Below are 16,628 nucleotides of genomic sequence, written 5' to 3' on the forward strand. Positions count from 1 at the left end.
TCTTGTTTCTCACTCTGAGTGTCCTTTCGGTGCTTTTTTGCAAACTCCAAGCGGGTTTTCATGTGTCTTTTACTGAGGAGAGGCTTCCGTGAAATTTTGAATGAAATTATATTTGTTAACATAGTGTACCTAGTTGGTGAGTGCTAACATAGTAGGTGAGTGAGTGAGTCTGTAAATACTTCAGACATCATCGCTTGAACCAAAATGCACGGTTTTTTTTTGGGGGGGGGGGGGGGTGTGGGGGGTTGTATGCAAGATTGAGGCTCGTATAAGAGTTAACATTAATCACCAAAAAACAAACTGACACATAAAACATGTAAGGAATGGAGCCGGAGACAAGATGGGGAGAGAGATGGAAGCACACAAGTACAACATTTGAGAACATGGATATCGGGAGATCTGTGGGAGGGAGAGGGCAAGAGAAGGGGGGGGGGGAGTGGGAGAGGGCTTGGGGGGAGCAGGCATGGGAAGGGGGGGAGGTTTGATGAAACTTGGCCACAAGCTGCATATCTGATGCCTAACGAAGGTGTATTCACCACATCAAAATCTGTGCTCATTGTGGGGATATACGGGGGGGGGGGGGGGCGGTTTTGACCTGTCGTCCCCCCACCGCCGTCCCCCCAAAATAGGTATCTGATCTTTTCTCCAAATCTACACACACACAATTTCAATGTAACGTGACTACAACCTTCATCTCCCGTGATGTACCAAAGTTTGTTCACAGTATTGAAAAACCAGCGTCGAGGTGGTTTGTGGGGGGCTTGAGTGACTGCTGGTGCTGATCAAAGTGAGCTTCAGAACCTGCGGTCCTATTTTTATAGATCGTGGACATGCTTGCTCTCTTCAAACTCTTCACAGCACCTTTTTCAGAGGTGGTCGGCGCTAAGTGAAGACTTCTGATTGATGAATTCATGGATGTGATGAATAACAATAGTGAGGAACTCAGCTGAAAAATGGGCCAAAGGTTCACCCTCATGAGTTACTATGGTTACTTACAGACTTGTGTACATGCCAGGTATATTTAATGATGGCCTTTAAAATAAAATGGCATTTGGAATGAATCATTGCACACCTTTTTGAGAATTTATTGGGGAAAAACAACATTGTTTTTCACCTTTCAGTGAACACAAATTTACACTGAATAATGTCATGATTTATTTATTTATATTGCTGAGGACCTCCATGAGGACCCGGTCAGTGCGGCACACATGTGACCAGGTGTGTTTTGAACTTATATATACAGTCACATGAAATAGTAAGTACACCCCATGTAAAGTTTTGACTTTTTCAACATATTTCAACATACAGCTATTTGATCTTCATTTCAACAATATTGATAGATAAAGGTGATATAATATAACAAATATCATGAAACATTTACATTTTGTAGTCCATTGTATAATTTAAATAAACATAAATGCAAATTTTGCATGTGGAAAAAGTAAGTACACCCTTGGCTCTAATAGGTGGTATTGCCCCCTTTGGCAGAAACAACCTCAAGTAGGCGTTTCTTATAACTGTCTACCAGTCTCTAACATCGACTGGTATGAATTTATGTCCACTCCTCCATGCAGAATTCTTTCAGCTGTGCGAAGTTTGAGGGGTTTATTTTATGCACAGCTCGTTTCAAATCCCCCCACAACATCTCGATGGGATTTAGATCCGGGCTTTGACTTGGCCATTCCAGAACCCTCCGTTTCTTTCATTTCAGCAATTCCTTGGTGGATTTACTGGTATGTTTAGGGTTATTGTCATGTTGCAAGGTCCACCTTCGGTTGAGCTTCAACCTTCCGACAGATGGCCTCACATTATCCTCAAGCACCCTCTGGTGCAATGAAGAATTCATAGTGGATTATATGATGGTGAGCTGCCCAGGCCCTGATGCAGCAAAGCTGCCCCAAACCATAATATTTCCACCACCATGCTTTACAGTTGGTATCAGGTTCTTGTGGTCAAATGCTGTCTTTGGTTTTCGCCAAACATGTCTTCTGGTGCTGTGGCCAAATAGCTCTACCTTTGACTCATCTGTCCAGAGCACATTGTTCCAGAAGTGCTGGTCTTTGCTGAGGTGTTCATTGGCAAACTTTAGTCTTGCCCTGATGTTCTTTCTGGACAGCAAAGGTTTCCTCCTGGCACACCTCCCATGTAGATCAAATTTGTGCAGCCTCTTTCTCATGGTAGACTCGTGCACTTTGACATCAACAGTGGCAAGAGCTACCTGTTGGTCCCGTGATGACATTCTGGGGTTCTTCGAGACTTCTTTCAGCATCTTGCGGTCTGCTCTCGGGCTGAACTTGCTGGGGCGGCCTGGCCTGAACAAGTTGGCAGTTGTTTGGAATCTTCTCCACTTGTAGATGATCTTCCGGACAGTCGAATAATTGATTTCAAAATGTTTGGAGATCTGTTTAAATCCCTTCCCAGACTCGTAGGCATCTATAACCTTCTTTCTGAAGGCCTCAGAGAGCTCTTTTGATCTAGGCATGGTGACACCGCACACTTCAACAACAAAGAGCAAACCAAAACAAATGTCTGAGGTTTAAATAAGACACGTTCCTCCAAGATCCTCTCTCACGATGTTCTAATCATTTGCACCTGAGCTGGTGCACCTGATTCTTATTTTAGGTATTTGAAGTAGTAATAAATGTAGGGGTGTACTTACTTTTTCCACATGCGATATTTGCATTTATGTTCATTTAAGTTATACAATACAACAACAACATGCATTTTAAGGACATTTTCCCTGCAAGAGCGGGGGTTAGCCTTGCGGTCCCCATGACAATCTTCTCCATTTTGCCCTATTTTCTGCATCTCTCCTTGTTAACCCCCTTGCCCGCATTTCTTCTTCCACCACCTTTAGCCAAGTCTTTCTCGGTCTTCCCCGTCCTCTACTTCCTTCTACATCAATTTCCATCACTCTTCTCAACCAGTCACTTTCATCCTTCCTCAACAGATGACTAAACCATCTCAGCCTGTTCCTCTTCACAGCATCAATCACAGGCAATATTCCCATCATCTTTCGCAATTCATCATTTGTCTTCCTCTCTCTCAACGATACTCCGCACATCCATCGAACCATTCGCATTTCCACCCTTTTCAGCCTTCGTTGCTGCTCTACGTTCATTACCCATGTCTCGCTCCCATAAATCATAACACTTCTCACACATGCAGCATACACCTTTCCCTTCAGCTTCAGCGACACTCTCCTCCTCATCAGCACGCCACTCAGTTCCCGAAACTTCTTCCATGCATATCTCACTCGAGCAACCGTTGCCGAATCTGATCCACCTTCTCCATTCAGCATGTCTCCGAGGTAGCAAAATGTTTTCACACCTTCCAGCTTCACGCCGTCTCCAAGATCCAACTCAACATTTCCTCCATCTGCAGCTCCCTCTGTGCACACCTTACATTTGAATGTAGCTACATTTGAATGTAGTAGAATTTAAATTATACAATGGACTACAAAATGTAAATGTTTCATGATATTTGTTATATTATAACACCTTTAACTGTCAATATTGTTGAAATGAAGATCAAATAGCTGTATGTTGAAATGTGTTGAAAAAGTCAAAACTTTGGGGTTCACTTACTTTTTCACGTGACTGTATATATATATATATATATATATATATATATTCCTCTATGTAAATTAAAAACGTCATTACATTGTCATGAAAGTAATTAAAATAGTTATATTGTTCGATAAATAAATGGAACTCTATTGTTTTCAAATAAATTCAACAACACACGTCACAGTGATTCTTGTTCACGACATCGTTTTGTTCATGACATCCTAAACAAGTCATTATAAAAGAAACATAAATTATCAAGATATGGATACATTTTACATAGATGGAATCCTTTCACAATAAAAAAAACAAATTATTTCAGTTCACAAATTCCCAGCAGCTTGCAAAGATTCATATTGTTTTAACATTTAATAATTGATATTCTTGCCTCTTGCTGCCACGTTATTACAGGACTCATGATATTCACACGTGTAACTATATGGAACTTGTCAAATCAGATCCAGCATTGTTCCAAATAAAGATTCGATCATGTCTTAGGATCTTAGGATATCATATCATGATGATACAAGGATCCGAAATGTCGAGCTGGCAGGATAGCCTGAAGGTATACATATGCTAATTTCCTTTGAGCTGTCCAGCCTGGGTTTGAATCCCTACTCAGGTATTAACCATCACATTGTTGTTGTTTTGTTGCCCCAGTCAGTTCTGGTTGAACAGACCAGTGGCACAGGGCCGATCGATCTCACAGGAGCGAACCAGAGATTCTTCACATCCAAGATGTTGTGTTCTTGCCTATGTGCAGTCAGGGCCCCACAGTCTTCCATGGTATATTTTATTGTGTGTGAAGCAGCCTGGCAGTGGTTGCAGGTGTCGTCAGTGGTATCGTCGAGTCTATGTTTGTAGTGTAAAAGTCGTTGGTGGTATCTACAGCGATGATGTGAAAGGTGAGCATGATCAAACCTGGGGACTAGTTTCTCTGTGCCATCAATGGGTTGGGGTTTAGTGCCTAAGATACTGTTTGGGCCGAGGTTGTTTATTGCGTTTATGGTGATGTGGGTTTGGATATGTTTTTTGTAGTTTCTGTCGTTTATTGGGAGAATGTTACGAAGGAGGTCACTGCTGTGTCTTTGTGGGTGCATGTTCTTTTTGATGTTTTTGATGTGTTCTGAGAATGACATAGATGTATTAAAAGTGATGCCGAGTATTTTTGTTTGGTGTGTGTGGGGAATAGGGGTGTTGTTCAGTGTGATGTGTGGTGCAGCGCTATGTTCATTGGTGTAATTTGTTAGAAGAGTGACTGTTGATTTTGAAGGGGCTGCTTTTATCTTGTTGATGGTGAGCCAGGTTAGTAGGGTGCTGAGGAAGGGTTGATGTTGTGCTGTGGCAGTGTCGATGTTGCTATGAGTAGAGGTGATAGTTATGTCATTGGCACATGAGGCTAATTGTATGTTCTCGGGTGGTTGTGGAATGTCGCGCATAAACAGATTAAAGAGTGTGTGGGAGAGGATTGAGCCTTGAGGGTCTCCATTCAGAAAGTATCATGTGCGTGATGACACCTGGTGTTTCGCATGCAGATGTGATAATTCAGTGTGGGTGCCAATCCAGTGAAAGGATGCTAAGCAATACACCTTATCTGCCAACAATGGTTGTTGGTCGATGTTGAAGGATGCCACTGTGTTTTTAGCAGTAGGTGAATGAACGTCCATCCTCTGAACAAATGACCAATTCCTGTGAAATCTTCAGTTGAAAGTCAGGCCTGGCGCCAGCTAGTTCTGAACGATTTGGGGTCAAAAACGTTCTCCCTCTTGTTTCTTGTTTTCTTTACCTTTACACACTCGTTCGGACAGTATATGTTGGGGTTTGTAAAGGTGTGGCTGTGGTCATCTGTGGCTGTTCTGTTGAGTTGGGTTGAGTGGTTCAGTCCGGATGGAAAAATTGGTTCTTACTGTACTTTGTATTTGGGGCCAACAATGTATTATGTATGGTGAAGGATCCAATTAAAAACAAATAACATCAAATAAATTGAGAGAGAAGGAAGATAGCAGAGAGAAAGGAGGGTAGCCTAAAGGGGAGATGTGGGGAAGGAATTGGAACCAAATTTTGAGATGGTGAAAGAGGCATTTATGGAGTATACACTGCATAGTGGGGAGAGGGGTTAACATTGTGCCATATTATGTGTAACTAGAATGGCACTCGGTAGAGCGCATACTCCCGCCATGGGTGGCCGCTGCTGAGCCCTATCTTCCAATGGTAAAAAATCCTTCAAAAAATTCCTGGATCTGGAATAATATCCTGAGCTTCACCAAAAACTAATCAATTCTTCCTTATCCCAAGGGCAATCATTCCACCAACTTTCATCCAAATCCGTTCAGAACTTTTCCAGATATCTTGTTCACAAACACACAAACACATGAAGATACGAACACACATACGCACACGCACACACCGACGGACACGGCTAAACGCATTACTCCCTGGCGAGAGTAACAAGTGACGCGCTCATTGGGGGAGAAGCGCAAGGACGTGAGAAAGGTGTGAAAAACTACGAGCAAGCGACGCACTGATTGGCAGAGAGAGAGAGAGTTGACGTCAGAGGCGATTGACAAAACGACGGGCGAGCGGACATTTTCACTCTTCTCGTTTTAGCTTCCTTCCTACCTGGACCCCCCTTCTGCCTTTGCCTTTCCTTTGGTGAGACCCATCTTCTCGTTCTTGGACCTCCTGCCTGCCCCGAGTTTCCTTTGCGACCCGCAAATTGCTTGCGCTACAACAGACGTTGGGGAAACGTTGGAGCGCCGTCAATTCTCCTCCCTGGCGTTCACGGACGAGCGAGGCTTGCCACTGAGCGGGCGAGACCGGCGCGAGTGAGGTGTTCAGTGAGGCCTGACGGAGCGCGAACATCGGAACCCAGATGGCTGAATGGACCCGACATCCAGACAGATAGGACGCACCACAGAACACAACGAAACGTTTATTTTATTATCCTTCCATTTGTCTTGTGTAGTCGAAGTCAGAGTGAGAGCGCTCCATCAGAGGGGTTTAGTTCTTCCGTCTGGACCCCCCGCGTCCATTGTTCGCGTCCATTGTTCTCGGGTTCCGAATAATAAATCATTTATTTTTGTACCATAAATTCCGTTTTCATTCGTGAGTTACTTTCCACAGGGTGAAGACTGCGTGCGGGGCCGTGAAGGTAAGCGGCATTCTCTGCCAAACCCCCCTGCTCGCGTATCGTCCGCCATCAATTGGAAACGCCTCATTAAGCTTGATTGCCATCCTTGGACGCTCTGTCTTAATAGATTCGTCCACAGGACATCCTGTTTGGCCACTGATTGGCCACTTATTATTGTTGGCACTTATCATTATCATATTATCATTGGCATTATCATATATCACTTGGCATTATCATTGTTGGCACATTGGTAATTGGTACTCATCATTGGCCAATGGCCACTTTATTTTACATCCTCTTTGGAGACTCACAGATAAATATGAAATATGTTTGTGAGATGTAACATGCTCTATTTAGATTAAATCCGCCAGCGAAGCGATTGGTGGGCAAGCCTAATAAATAGCTAACTAGAACGGCACTCGGTAGAGTGCATACTCCCGCCGTGGGTGGCCGCTGCTGAGCCCTATCTTCCAATGGTAAAAAAATCCTTCAACAAATTCCTGGATCTGGAATAATATCCTGAGCTTCACCAAAAACGAATCAATTCTTCCTTATCCCAAGGGCAATCATCCCACCAACTTTCATCCAAATCCGTTCAGAACTTTTCCAGATATCTTGTTCACAAATACACAAACACATGAACATACGAACACACATACGCACACACACACACGGACGGACACGGCTAAACGCATTACTCCCGTACCTGGTTCCTTTACCTGTAAAAGTAAAAAGCATATAGGATTAAAGTAAAACTCCTCTTCCTATCCACTCCTCTTAGTGGGCTCTTATCCAAATGACCTTTACGACAGAAGAATTTTGATCCAGAAAGGGCAATGCATTTTGACTCCCTTTCATCCGACCAGCACACCATACCCTCAATATCTAGTTTGGATACCCAACCATCCAATTCTACAGGATGTACCTCCAGGCCATCCTGCCAGCCCATATATCCGACTTCTGATGACATTTATGATCAGATTTCTCCAAACATCCCTATCTTGCACTGCTTCCTGAAGTTCTGGCAGACAGCTTGTTGAATCCTTTACCCCATCCATCAAGCACACACAAGGTCTGCTTCTTCCTTATTCCCTCAATCATATACAGAATGGTTGATTTCTCCAGGCTGTCGTTTTCTGTACGCATGATGCATCCAAAGAATGACAGTTTCAGTTTTAGCATCATCACTTCTCATGTACATGGTGGTGTCATTTTTTTCAAACATTGATTTGTTTGTTCTTCTTGCAGTTCCTGGAATTTTTAACAAGTCTCCAACATCAAATTCCAAACTGGCAATTTTCTGACTTCCTTAATTATGCACACTATCCTTGACTCAGATCCATTTATTGCAACTGGAAATACCAGATCATTCATCGGCCTCCTCTTGGTTTGCTTTGTCACATTTTTGTCTTTCCAGATCTTTGTCGATCCTAACATTGCTGTTCTCCCCAATGATGATCATCTAGTAATTTCTCCTCCATATTCTTCACTCACTTCAAACTTAGAACCCAAGAAAATGAAACTTTCCACGATTTCCACCTGATATTCTCCCAATCTGAACTCGTCGATCTTCTCAGTTTACAAGAATTTTGTCTTTTCTAGGTTTAAATAAAGACCAGCTTTTTCACTTTCCTTCTTCGCGATCTGCAGAATGTTCATCAAGTCCTCCTTACTTTCTGCCAACTGAGTTTCTGCCTCTATCCAATCAAATTCCAAACTATTCTGCCTCTCCGTACTCTCTTCTCACTGCACCTTCTTGTTTCGTGTGCAGGTTTATTTTCAGACATTTCACGTGATCTGATTTAATAATGAGCAACATTTGTTTTGTTGCCAATGGACTGCAAAAGGCTTACATGCAACGAGGGGCACACTGGTATGACTACGTAGTTGACAGTGACGTGTGTCTGACTTCAATGACCTCGGACACAATAATGTGCAGATTTGTAAATTACATGCTGTTCTCCATCTCAGGTAAGATTTATTATTCTTTCACAAAGTTAGATGATTTAAGGATTTTAGAAAAGTCGTATGGATGGTGGATGTCAGCGTTGTGTACAATGAAGCGAAGCGATAAGCGGGGCCATCTATTTGTTGTAAAATGAAAATTAAGAAAAATCAGATGATGGAGGATGATTATGGAGAGAAAGGAGTGACAGTGAAGTTTAAGGGAGTGGAGGAAGAATAAGAGGGAGTAACAGAGAGGATGCAAAAGGAATGCAATGCATGTACATACTTTGTAATTAGAAAAGGTCAAAAATTCAGCTTTTTACATCGGTAATAAATACATGGCTCCAATAACTCTGCAACTTTGCGAAATAAGCATTTTAAAAGTTTCTCTTATCATGTTATTTTAGATTATTTGATAACTCAGACAATGTAAAAACAACCAAACGTGTTTGTCCACACCAGGTTCGAGTTTGTTCTCTATCGATATTAATTTTATCGGCCTTTTCCATACAGTTTAATTTAAAATGAAATTGTAGCAGTAATTGTATTCAAAATGATATGTATGAGATTCTTTATGGCATGAACCATGGTACTGGTGATGTATGAGATTCTTTATGGCATTAACCATGGTACTGGTGATGTATGAGATTCTGTATGGCATTAACCATGGTACTGGGTATGTATGAGATTCTTTATGGCATGAACCATGGTACTGGTGATGTATGAGATTCTGTATGGCATTAACCATGGTACTGGGTATGTATGAGATTCTTTATGGCATGAACCATGGTACTGGGTATGTATGAGATTCTGTATGGCATTAACCATGGTACTGGTGATGTATGAGATTCTGTATGGCATTAACCATGGTACTGGGTATGTATGAGATTCTTTATGGCATTAACCATGGTACTGGTGATGTATGAGATTCTGTATGGCATTAACCATGGTACTGGTGATGTATGAGATTCTTTATGGCATGAACCATGGTACTGGGTATGTATGAGATTCTGTATGGCATTAACCATGGTACTGGTGATGTATGAGATTCTTTATGGCATTAACCATGGTACTGGTGATGTATGAGATTCTTTATGGCATTAACCATGGTACTGGGTATGTATGAGATTCTGTATGGCATTAACCATGGTACTGGTGATGTATGAGATTCTTTATGGCATGAACCATGGTACTGGGTATGTATGAGATTCTTTATGGCATTAACCATGGTACTGGGTATGTATGAGATTCTTTATGGCATTAACCATGGTACTGGTGATGTATGAGATTATTTATGGCATTAACCATGGTACTGGGTATGTATGAGATTCTTTATGGCATTAACCATGGTACTGGTGATGTATGAGATTATTTATGGCATTAACCATGGTACTGGGTATGTATGAGATTCTTTATGGCATTAACCATGGTACTGGTGATGTATGAGATTCTTTATGGCATTAACCATGGTACTGGGTATGTATGAGATTATTTATGGCATTAACCATGGTACTGGGTATGTATGCGATTCTTTATGGCATTAACCATGGTACTGGTGATGTATGAGATTCTTCATGGCATGAACCATGGTACTGGGTATGTATGAGATTCTTTATGGCATTAACCATGGTACTGGGTATGTATGAGATTCTTTATGGCATGAACCATGGTATTGGGTATGTATGAGATTCTTTATGGCATTAACCATGGTACTGGGTATGTATGAGATTCTTTATGGCATTAACCATGGTACTGGGTATGTATGAGATTCTTTATGGCATTAACCATGGTACTGGGTATGTATGAGATTCTTTATGGCATTAACCATGGTACTGGGTATGTATGAGATTATTTATGGCATGAACCATGGTACTGGGTATGTATGAGATTCTTTATGGCATGAACCATGGTACTGGGTATGTATGAGATTCTTTATGGCATTAACCATGGTACTGGGTATGTATGAGATTCTTTATGGCATTAACAATGGTACTGGGTATGTATGAGATTCTTTATGGCATTAACCATGGTACTGGTGATGGTAGGCAGGATATGCTTTATAAATGGCTGGGTGTTGTGCTGTTCTCGCTGCTGTTACGCTCTATCCTTGCTTGGTCCAAGCAGGGTGGAATCTTTTGATGCTTGGCAATGGTTTCGATTTGCTGGCGGGAGATAGAAAGGGAATGGGTATGAAGATGGTTATTAGAGACGTAAAGAAACGTCTTGATATCCACAAAAGACATTAAACTTTTCATGTATTGCTAGCTGTCCCTTGATTCGGTATTTCTGTTCGTCTGTCACATGACAGACTTGGCTCAGCTAAGGAGGAGAAATTTAGCCGTTTAAAATTACGAGACTGGCAGTCATGCTTCGGCCTTGGATGTATCAACACTCACCTTTGAGTTGTAAATGCTGCACATCAGGATGATGTTAAGCAAGATGAGCGGTCTGATAGCACTCTTGTCGTTTGTGCATCTTAACGACCCCAGGGTGAGTTTCGCAAAGAGTAGGTGGGTTATCACCGGCATCCTGAACAAATTCCAAATTCCTGCACCTCCAGCTTGGTATATCCTCTTATGGAGTGGTCTGAATGTTTGTGTGTGTGTCTTTATATTGTCGCTTTAAAAACGGTTTTATGTGCAATCGTTTGTCTGATCGATGCAAAACCTTAAACAGAAGACGGACTTCCCAGAGATAATATTTTATTGATTACTCTGATGTCATAGGTCACATGGTATGGCAGCCATATTGGATTAAAGGGAAAAAAATGGACATCTTTTTCTCTGAAACGACTCAATGTAAAAATTGAAACTAGGCATACGTCAAGTCCCCACGGGGTATTAGGGTGATAACGATGACGTCATCGGTGAAGTGGTATTCCAGCCATAATTGGTTGAATCGAAATACTTATCCGAAAAATATGAAACCTCCTATATCTGATCTATGACACGATGTGAGTGAAAAATTAAATTTATGATGTCATTGGTCATGTGGTCTGGTGGCCATATTGGATTGAAGATAAAAACGTTTAAAACTAGAACGACACTCAGTAGAGGGCAGACTTCCGCCTGGTTGGCCATATCACTCAATGGTGAAGAATCACTTAAAATATGTTTCTGGCTGGATCCGGATCCGGATCTTCACCAAAATCGAATCGAATCGTCCTTGTCAGACACCCAATTGGTCAACCAAGTTTCGTCCAAATCCGTCCACAACTTTTTGAGATATCCTGCTTTGTATCGTTTTTGACCACATCTCCCAATGGTGAAAAATCACTTTTAAAATTCTAGTAGCCGGATCAGAATCCGCATCTTCAGCAAAATCTAATAATTTCGTCCTTGTCACATACGCTACATCTCTGCCAAATTTCGTCCGAATCCGTCCACAACTTTGAGATATTTTGTTCACAAACGGACAGACAAACAAACAGACAGACAGACAGGGGTAAAAACATGACTTACTTATGTATAAATCATGACTTCCTTATCACATATACCATCCACCTTTGGTAGCGGAGGTAAATATCCTCTGCAAACCGATTAACAGATTGATGTGAAACTTCATACATATGATTGGCTAGACATGGTGGTGGACTATACATGGGGTATTTATTGACACAATTTAGCCTCAATGTGCACAAAAGTGTATGTTAAATATCCTAATCTACTATATAGTAGTGCCGTTGTTTTGGGTGTCTGTGTATGTGTCGCCATTTTTCTCAGAAATGGTTGAACGAATCTTCGTCAAACCTTCAGAGGTTCATCAGTGAGTGCTTGGGAGTGTTTTAGGCAAAAAAATAAAAGTTTTGGTAAAAAAAAGATCGTTTTTTTGGATTTAAATAAAATCGCTCTGTAGTACCTAAACCTTTTTGATTAATGACAGATATACAGTCACATGAAAAAGTAAGTACACCCCATGTAAAGTTTTGACTTTTTCAACATATTTCAACATAGAGCTATTTGATCTTCATTTCAACAATATTGACAGATCAAGGTGATATAATACAACAAATATCATGAAACATTTACATTTTGTAGTCCATTGTATAATTTAAATAAACATAAATGCAAATTTCGCATGTGGAAAAAGTAAGTACACCCCGACATTTATCACTACTTCAAATTCCTAAAATTAGAATCAGGTGCACCAGCTCAGGTGCAAATGATTAGAACATCATTAGAGAGGATCTTGGAGGAACCTGTCTTATTTAAACCTCAGACATTTAGTTTGGTTTGCTCTTTGTTGTTGAAGTGTGTGGCGTCACCATGCCTAGATCAAAAGAGCTCTCTGAGGGTCTTCAGAAAGAAGGTTATATATGCCTACGAGTCTGGGAAGGGATTTAAAAAGATCTCCAAACAATTATTTGAAATCAATCATTCGACTGTCCAGAAGATCATCTACAAGTGGAGAAGATTCCAAACAACTGCCAACATGTTCAGGCCAGGCCGCCCCAGCAAGTTCAGCCCAAGAGCAGACTGCAAGATGCTAAAAGAAGTCTCTAAGAACCCCCAGAATATCATCACCGGACCTACAGGTAGCTCTTGCCACTGTTGATGTCAAAGTGCACGAGTCTACCATTAGAAAGAGGCTGCACGAATTTGATCTACATGGGAGGTGTGCCAGGAGGAAACCTTTGCTGTCCAGAAAGAACATTAAGGCAAGACTAAAGTTTGCCAATGAACACCGAGGCAAAGACCAGCACTTCTGGAACAATGTGCTCTGGACAGATGAGTCAAAGGTAGAGCTATTTGGCCACAGTACCAGAAGACATGTTTGGCGAAAACGAATGACAGCATTTGACCACAAGAACCTGATACCAACTGCAAAGCATGGTGGTGGAAATATTATGGTTTGGGGCAACTTTGCTGCATCAGGGCCTGGGCAGCTCACCATCATAGAATCCACTATGAATTCTTCATTGTACCAGAGGGTGCTTGAGGATAATGTGAGGCCATCTGTCAGAGAGTTGAAGCTCAACCAAAGGTGGACCTTGCAACATGACAATGATCCTAAACATACCAGTAAATCCACCAAGGAATGGCTGAAAAGAAAGAAATGGAGGGTTCTGGAATGGCCAAGTCAAAGCCCGGATCTAAATCCCGTCGAGATGTTGTGGGGGGATTTGAAACGAGCTGTGCATGCAAGAAACCCCTCAAACATCGCACCGCTGAAAGAATTCTGCATGGGGGAGTGGGCAAAAATTTCTCCCAGTCGATATCAGAGACTGGTAGACAGTTATAAGAAACGCCTACTTGAGGTTGTTTCTGCCAAAGGGGGCAGTACCACCTATTAGAGCCAAGGGTGTACTTACTTTTTCCACATGCGAAATTTGCATTTATGTTTATTTAAATTACTAGGGCATGCCCGTACTATATATATATCTAAAAGTATATCCCCCCCCCCCTCTATTTACATGCAATGGTTTGGTCCAAAGCTAACGGCTTGCGAGTACGGTGACAATCCCCCCCCCCCTCTATTTACATGAAATGGTTTGGTCCAAAGCTAACGGCTTGCGGAGTTTGGTAAAGAAATCGCCATAGCGTGCACAAATGCGCAGGAAAGCGAAAGAATCGCAAATTAGTTTTAATTAGTTTTAAAACATAGTTTAACGCCAACATAGCGGCAACATAGTTTGCCAACGTGAAATAAATGAATACGCTCTCAAATGTGCCAAAAAAAAAAAAAACGCTACCCGTACGCTCTACCCCGCCCGTACGCCCGTAAACAAAAAAAACAACGCTCTTCGCTTCCGCCCTTCGCTCTGACTGAATTGGGAGAAATAATGCGCATAAGAAATCGAGAAATTATTATTTTCTCCGGAAGAAATCGAATTACGTACCGTAATGGCGCACGTGCTGGGCTCAGCTCGCTCTCACATCGGCCACGCCTACGCAATAACGCGTTCTGTGATTGGCTGCCGGAAGTGCAGTCCTCACTGTCCGGAAGGTCGCAAATCGCAGTTACGATGAATCGCAAATTAGTTTTAATTAGTTTTAAAACATAGTTTAACGGCAACATAGTTTGCCGACGGGAAATAAATGAATACGCTCTCAAATGTGCCATCCGAGGCAGAGTCTGTTCGCCACGTTCGGCACACGTGATAGCTCGCTGCTCTCTGATTGGTTGAATCGTTTTTTGGACATAGCTCGGTAACTACTTCTGCGATTAATTTAAAACCTTGAAAAGGCACATCCTCGGGTCCCCAGCAATATACCTGGCAAGTTTCAAGTATATCGGACCGGTAGTTGTCGAGAAACAGCGGTCACAGACAAACACACACACACACACACAGACACACACACACACAGACACACACACACACACACACAGAGATTACTGGAATTATAGATAGATACAATGGACTACAAAATGTAAATGTTTTATGATATTTGTTATATTATATCACCTTTATCTATCAATATTGTTGAAATGAAGATCAAATAGCTGCATGTTGAAATATGTTGAAAAAGTCAAAACTTTACATGGGGTGTACTTACTTTTGCACGTGACTGTATAAAAGTACACATTCACATAAATAAATACAAAACAATCACCAGACATTTGAACACAAAAAATAAAATAATCCCAGAAGCAGTCGAAGTGGTGTTAAGGCTTCTTCTTCTTCCTGAACGTCATTATTCTTGACTCAGAAACGTGACCAATGGCACATTTAGCAGCATATATTCAACGAAAAGGTAAAAGGATGATTTGACATTTGTGATGGATTCTGATTTGGATGTAATTGCTTTTCCATTATATTTGCCCTCATTTCAAATATGTTAATGTTTATTTTTTGCTTGAGCAACGCCAGGTACTCCAGCTATAAACACTTTTATACTTTACTCGGGGTACAAATACAAATACAACTTTGTCTGGGGAGTAACATAGGCTATGTGGCCGCTGCCTCATTTGGGAGTTTGGGGGATTGGGAGAGGTGGGTAAATTCTCTATGTAAATGTGTACCGTGTACCGTGTAGCACCACCTGGTGATGATGCCAGATGGTATTACAATTTCCTTTTTTACCTGTGCAATACTGAGGTTATGATGCACTCTTTGCACGGGAAATTATTTCCCCCTTCCATTCCCCACACCCCCCCAAAATGGAGGGGCCTGTCAAAGCACCCCCCCCCCCCCAAAATGATGTATATGTGGTATATCTTTCCCTTCCCTCTCCCCTCCCCTGCCCCTCCACTCCACCCACTCCCTTCCTCACCCTCTCCCCCCTGGCAACGCCTGCTATTCCTGCTCGTAATCAATAATGCTATGGATAATGGCAATGTATGTGACGTAATAAAGTGCATGGATGATACAAGTATATGAACCATAAGAAGCACGTACAGCTAACGATTGTATTTTTGCTTACTTTGTGCTCTACGAGTGTCGTTGAGTTTTTTTGTCGAGCTTTTTTTTACGTTTTACAACCGAATGGATTTGGTTGAAACGGGACAGAACAAAGTTCACGGATCTCTCACCGTAAAACGAGCATCGATCTGGAGAGAGAGTTGCTGGAAGCTGATCTTGATGGTTTCACCAATATCTCTGATGCTCGGAGCGAGTTCTTGGAGTGCGTACAGCATCCTGGCTTGTCGCTGATGTGCTTTTTCCATCATGATGAACATCTTGTCCCAACGTAATGCGGAGCCTTGGAGCTGCAGGTCCGAGACTTGCCGTGAGGTGGCGTACAACGGCCGGTTACATCGACAGTTTCGACCTGCATGGACCAGTGATAGAAGCGTCGTCATGAGACATGAGAGCAGGTCATGAGACATCATTCCGTACAAGTGTTAAACAATGAATACCATGATGTGAAACCACTTCCGTATTGTGTATGTATATTTTGTCAAAGCTTTAATTATTTTGAAGCAATTATTTAAAAGTTAAATCATGATTCCTACATCGACAAAAATGGATGAGTTGTGCAATTGTCTATTAATTACGTACGTCTCGTAATTAATTACGAACTATTGAATTGTACCATTTAACT

General features: G+C 41.7%; 1 protein-coding gene across 1 annotated transcript in view; it reads right to left on the bottom strand.

Moving 5' to 3' along the window:
* Positions 1-8,649: 8,649 nt before the first annotated feature.
* The window catches only part of LOC137426097 (uncharacterized), a 29,844-nt gene continuing 21,865 nt past the window's right edge, over positions 8,650-16,628 (bottom strand). The window contains exons 2-3 of the mRNA XM_078775721.1: positions 16,117-16,355; positions 8,650-10,805 (exon numbers count right to left, since the gene is read on the bottom strand). Coding sequence (XP_078631847.1) covers positions 10,701-10,805; positions 16,117-16,355 — 344 coding nt within the window. The 3' untranslated portion in view covers positions 8,650-10,700. The remainder of the gene's footprint in view (positions 10,806-16,116; positions 16,356-16,628) is intronic.

This window comes from Myxine glutinosa, chromosome 4 (assembly GCF_964187855.1).
Source record: "Myxine glutinosa chromosome 4, kmMyxGlut1.1, whole genome shotgun sequence".
NCBI lineage: Eukaryota > Metazoa > Chordata > Myxini > Myxiniformes > Myxinidae > Myxine > Myxine glutinosa.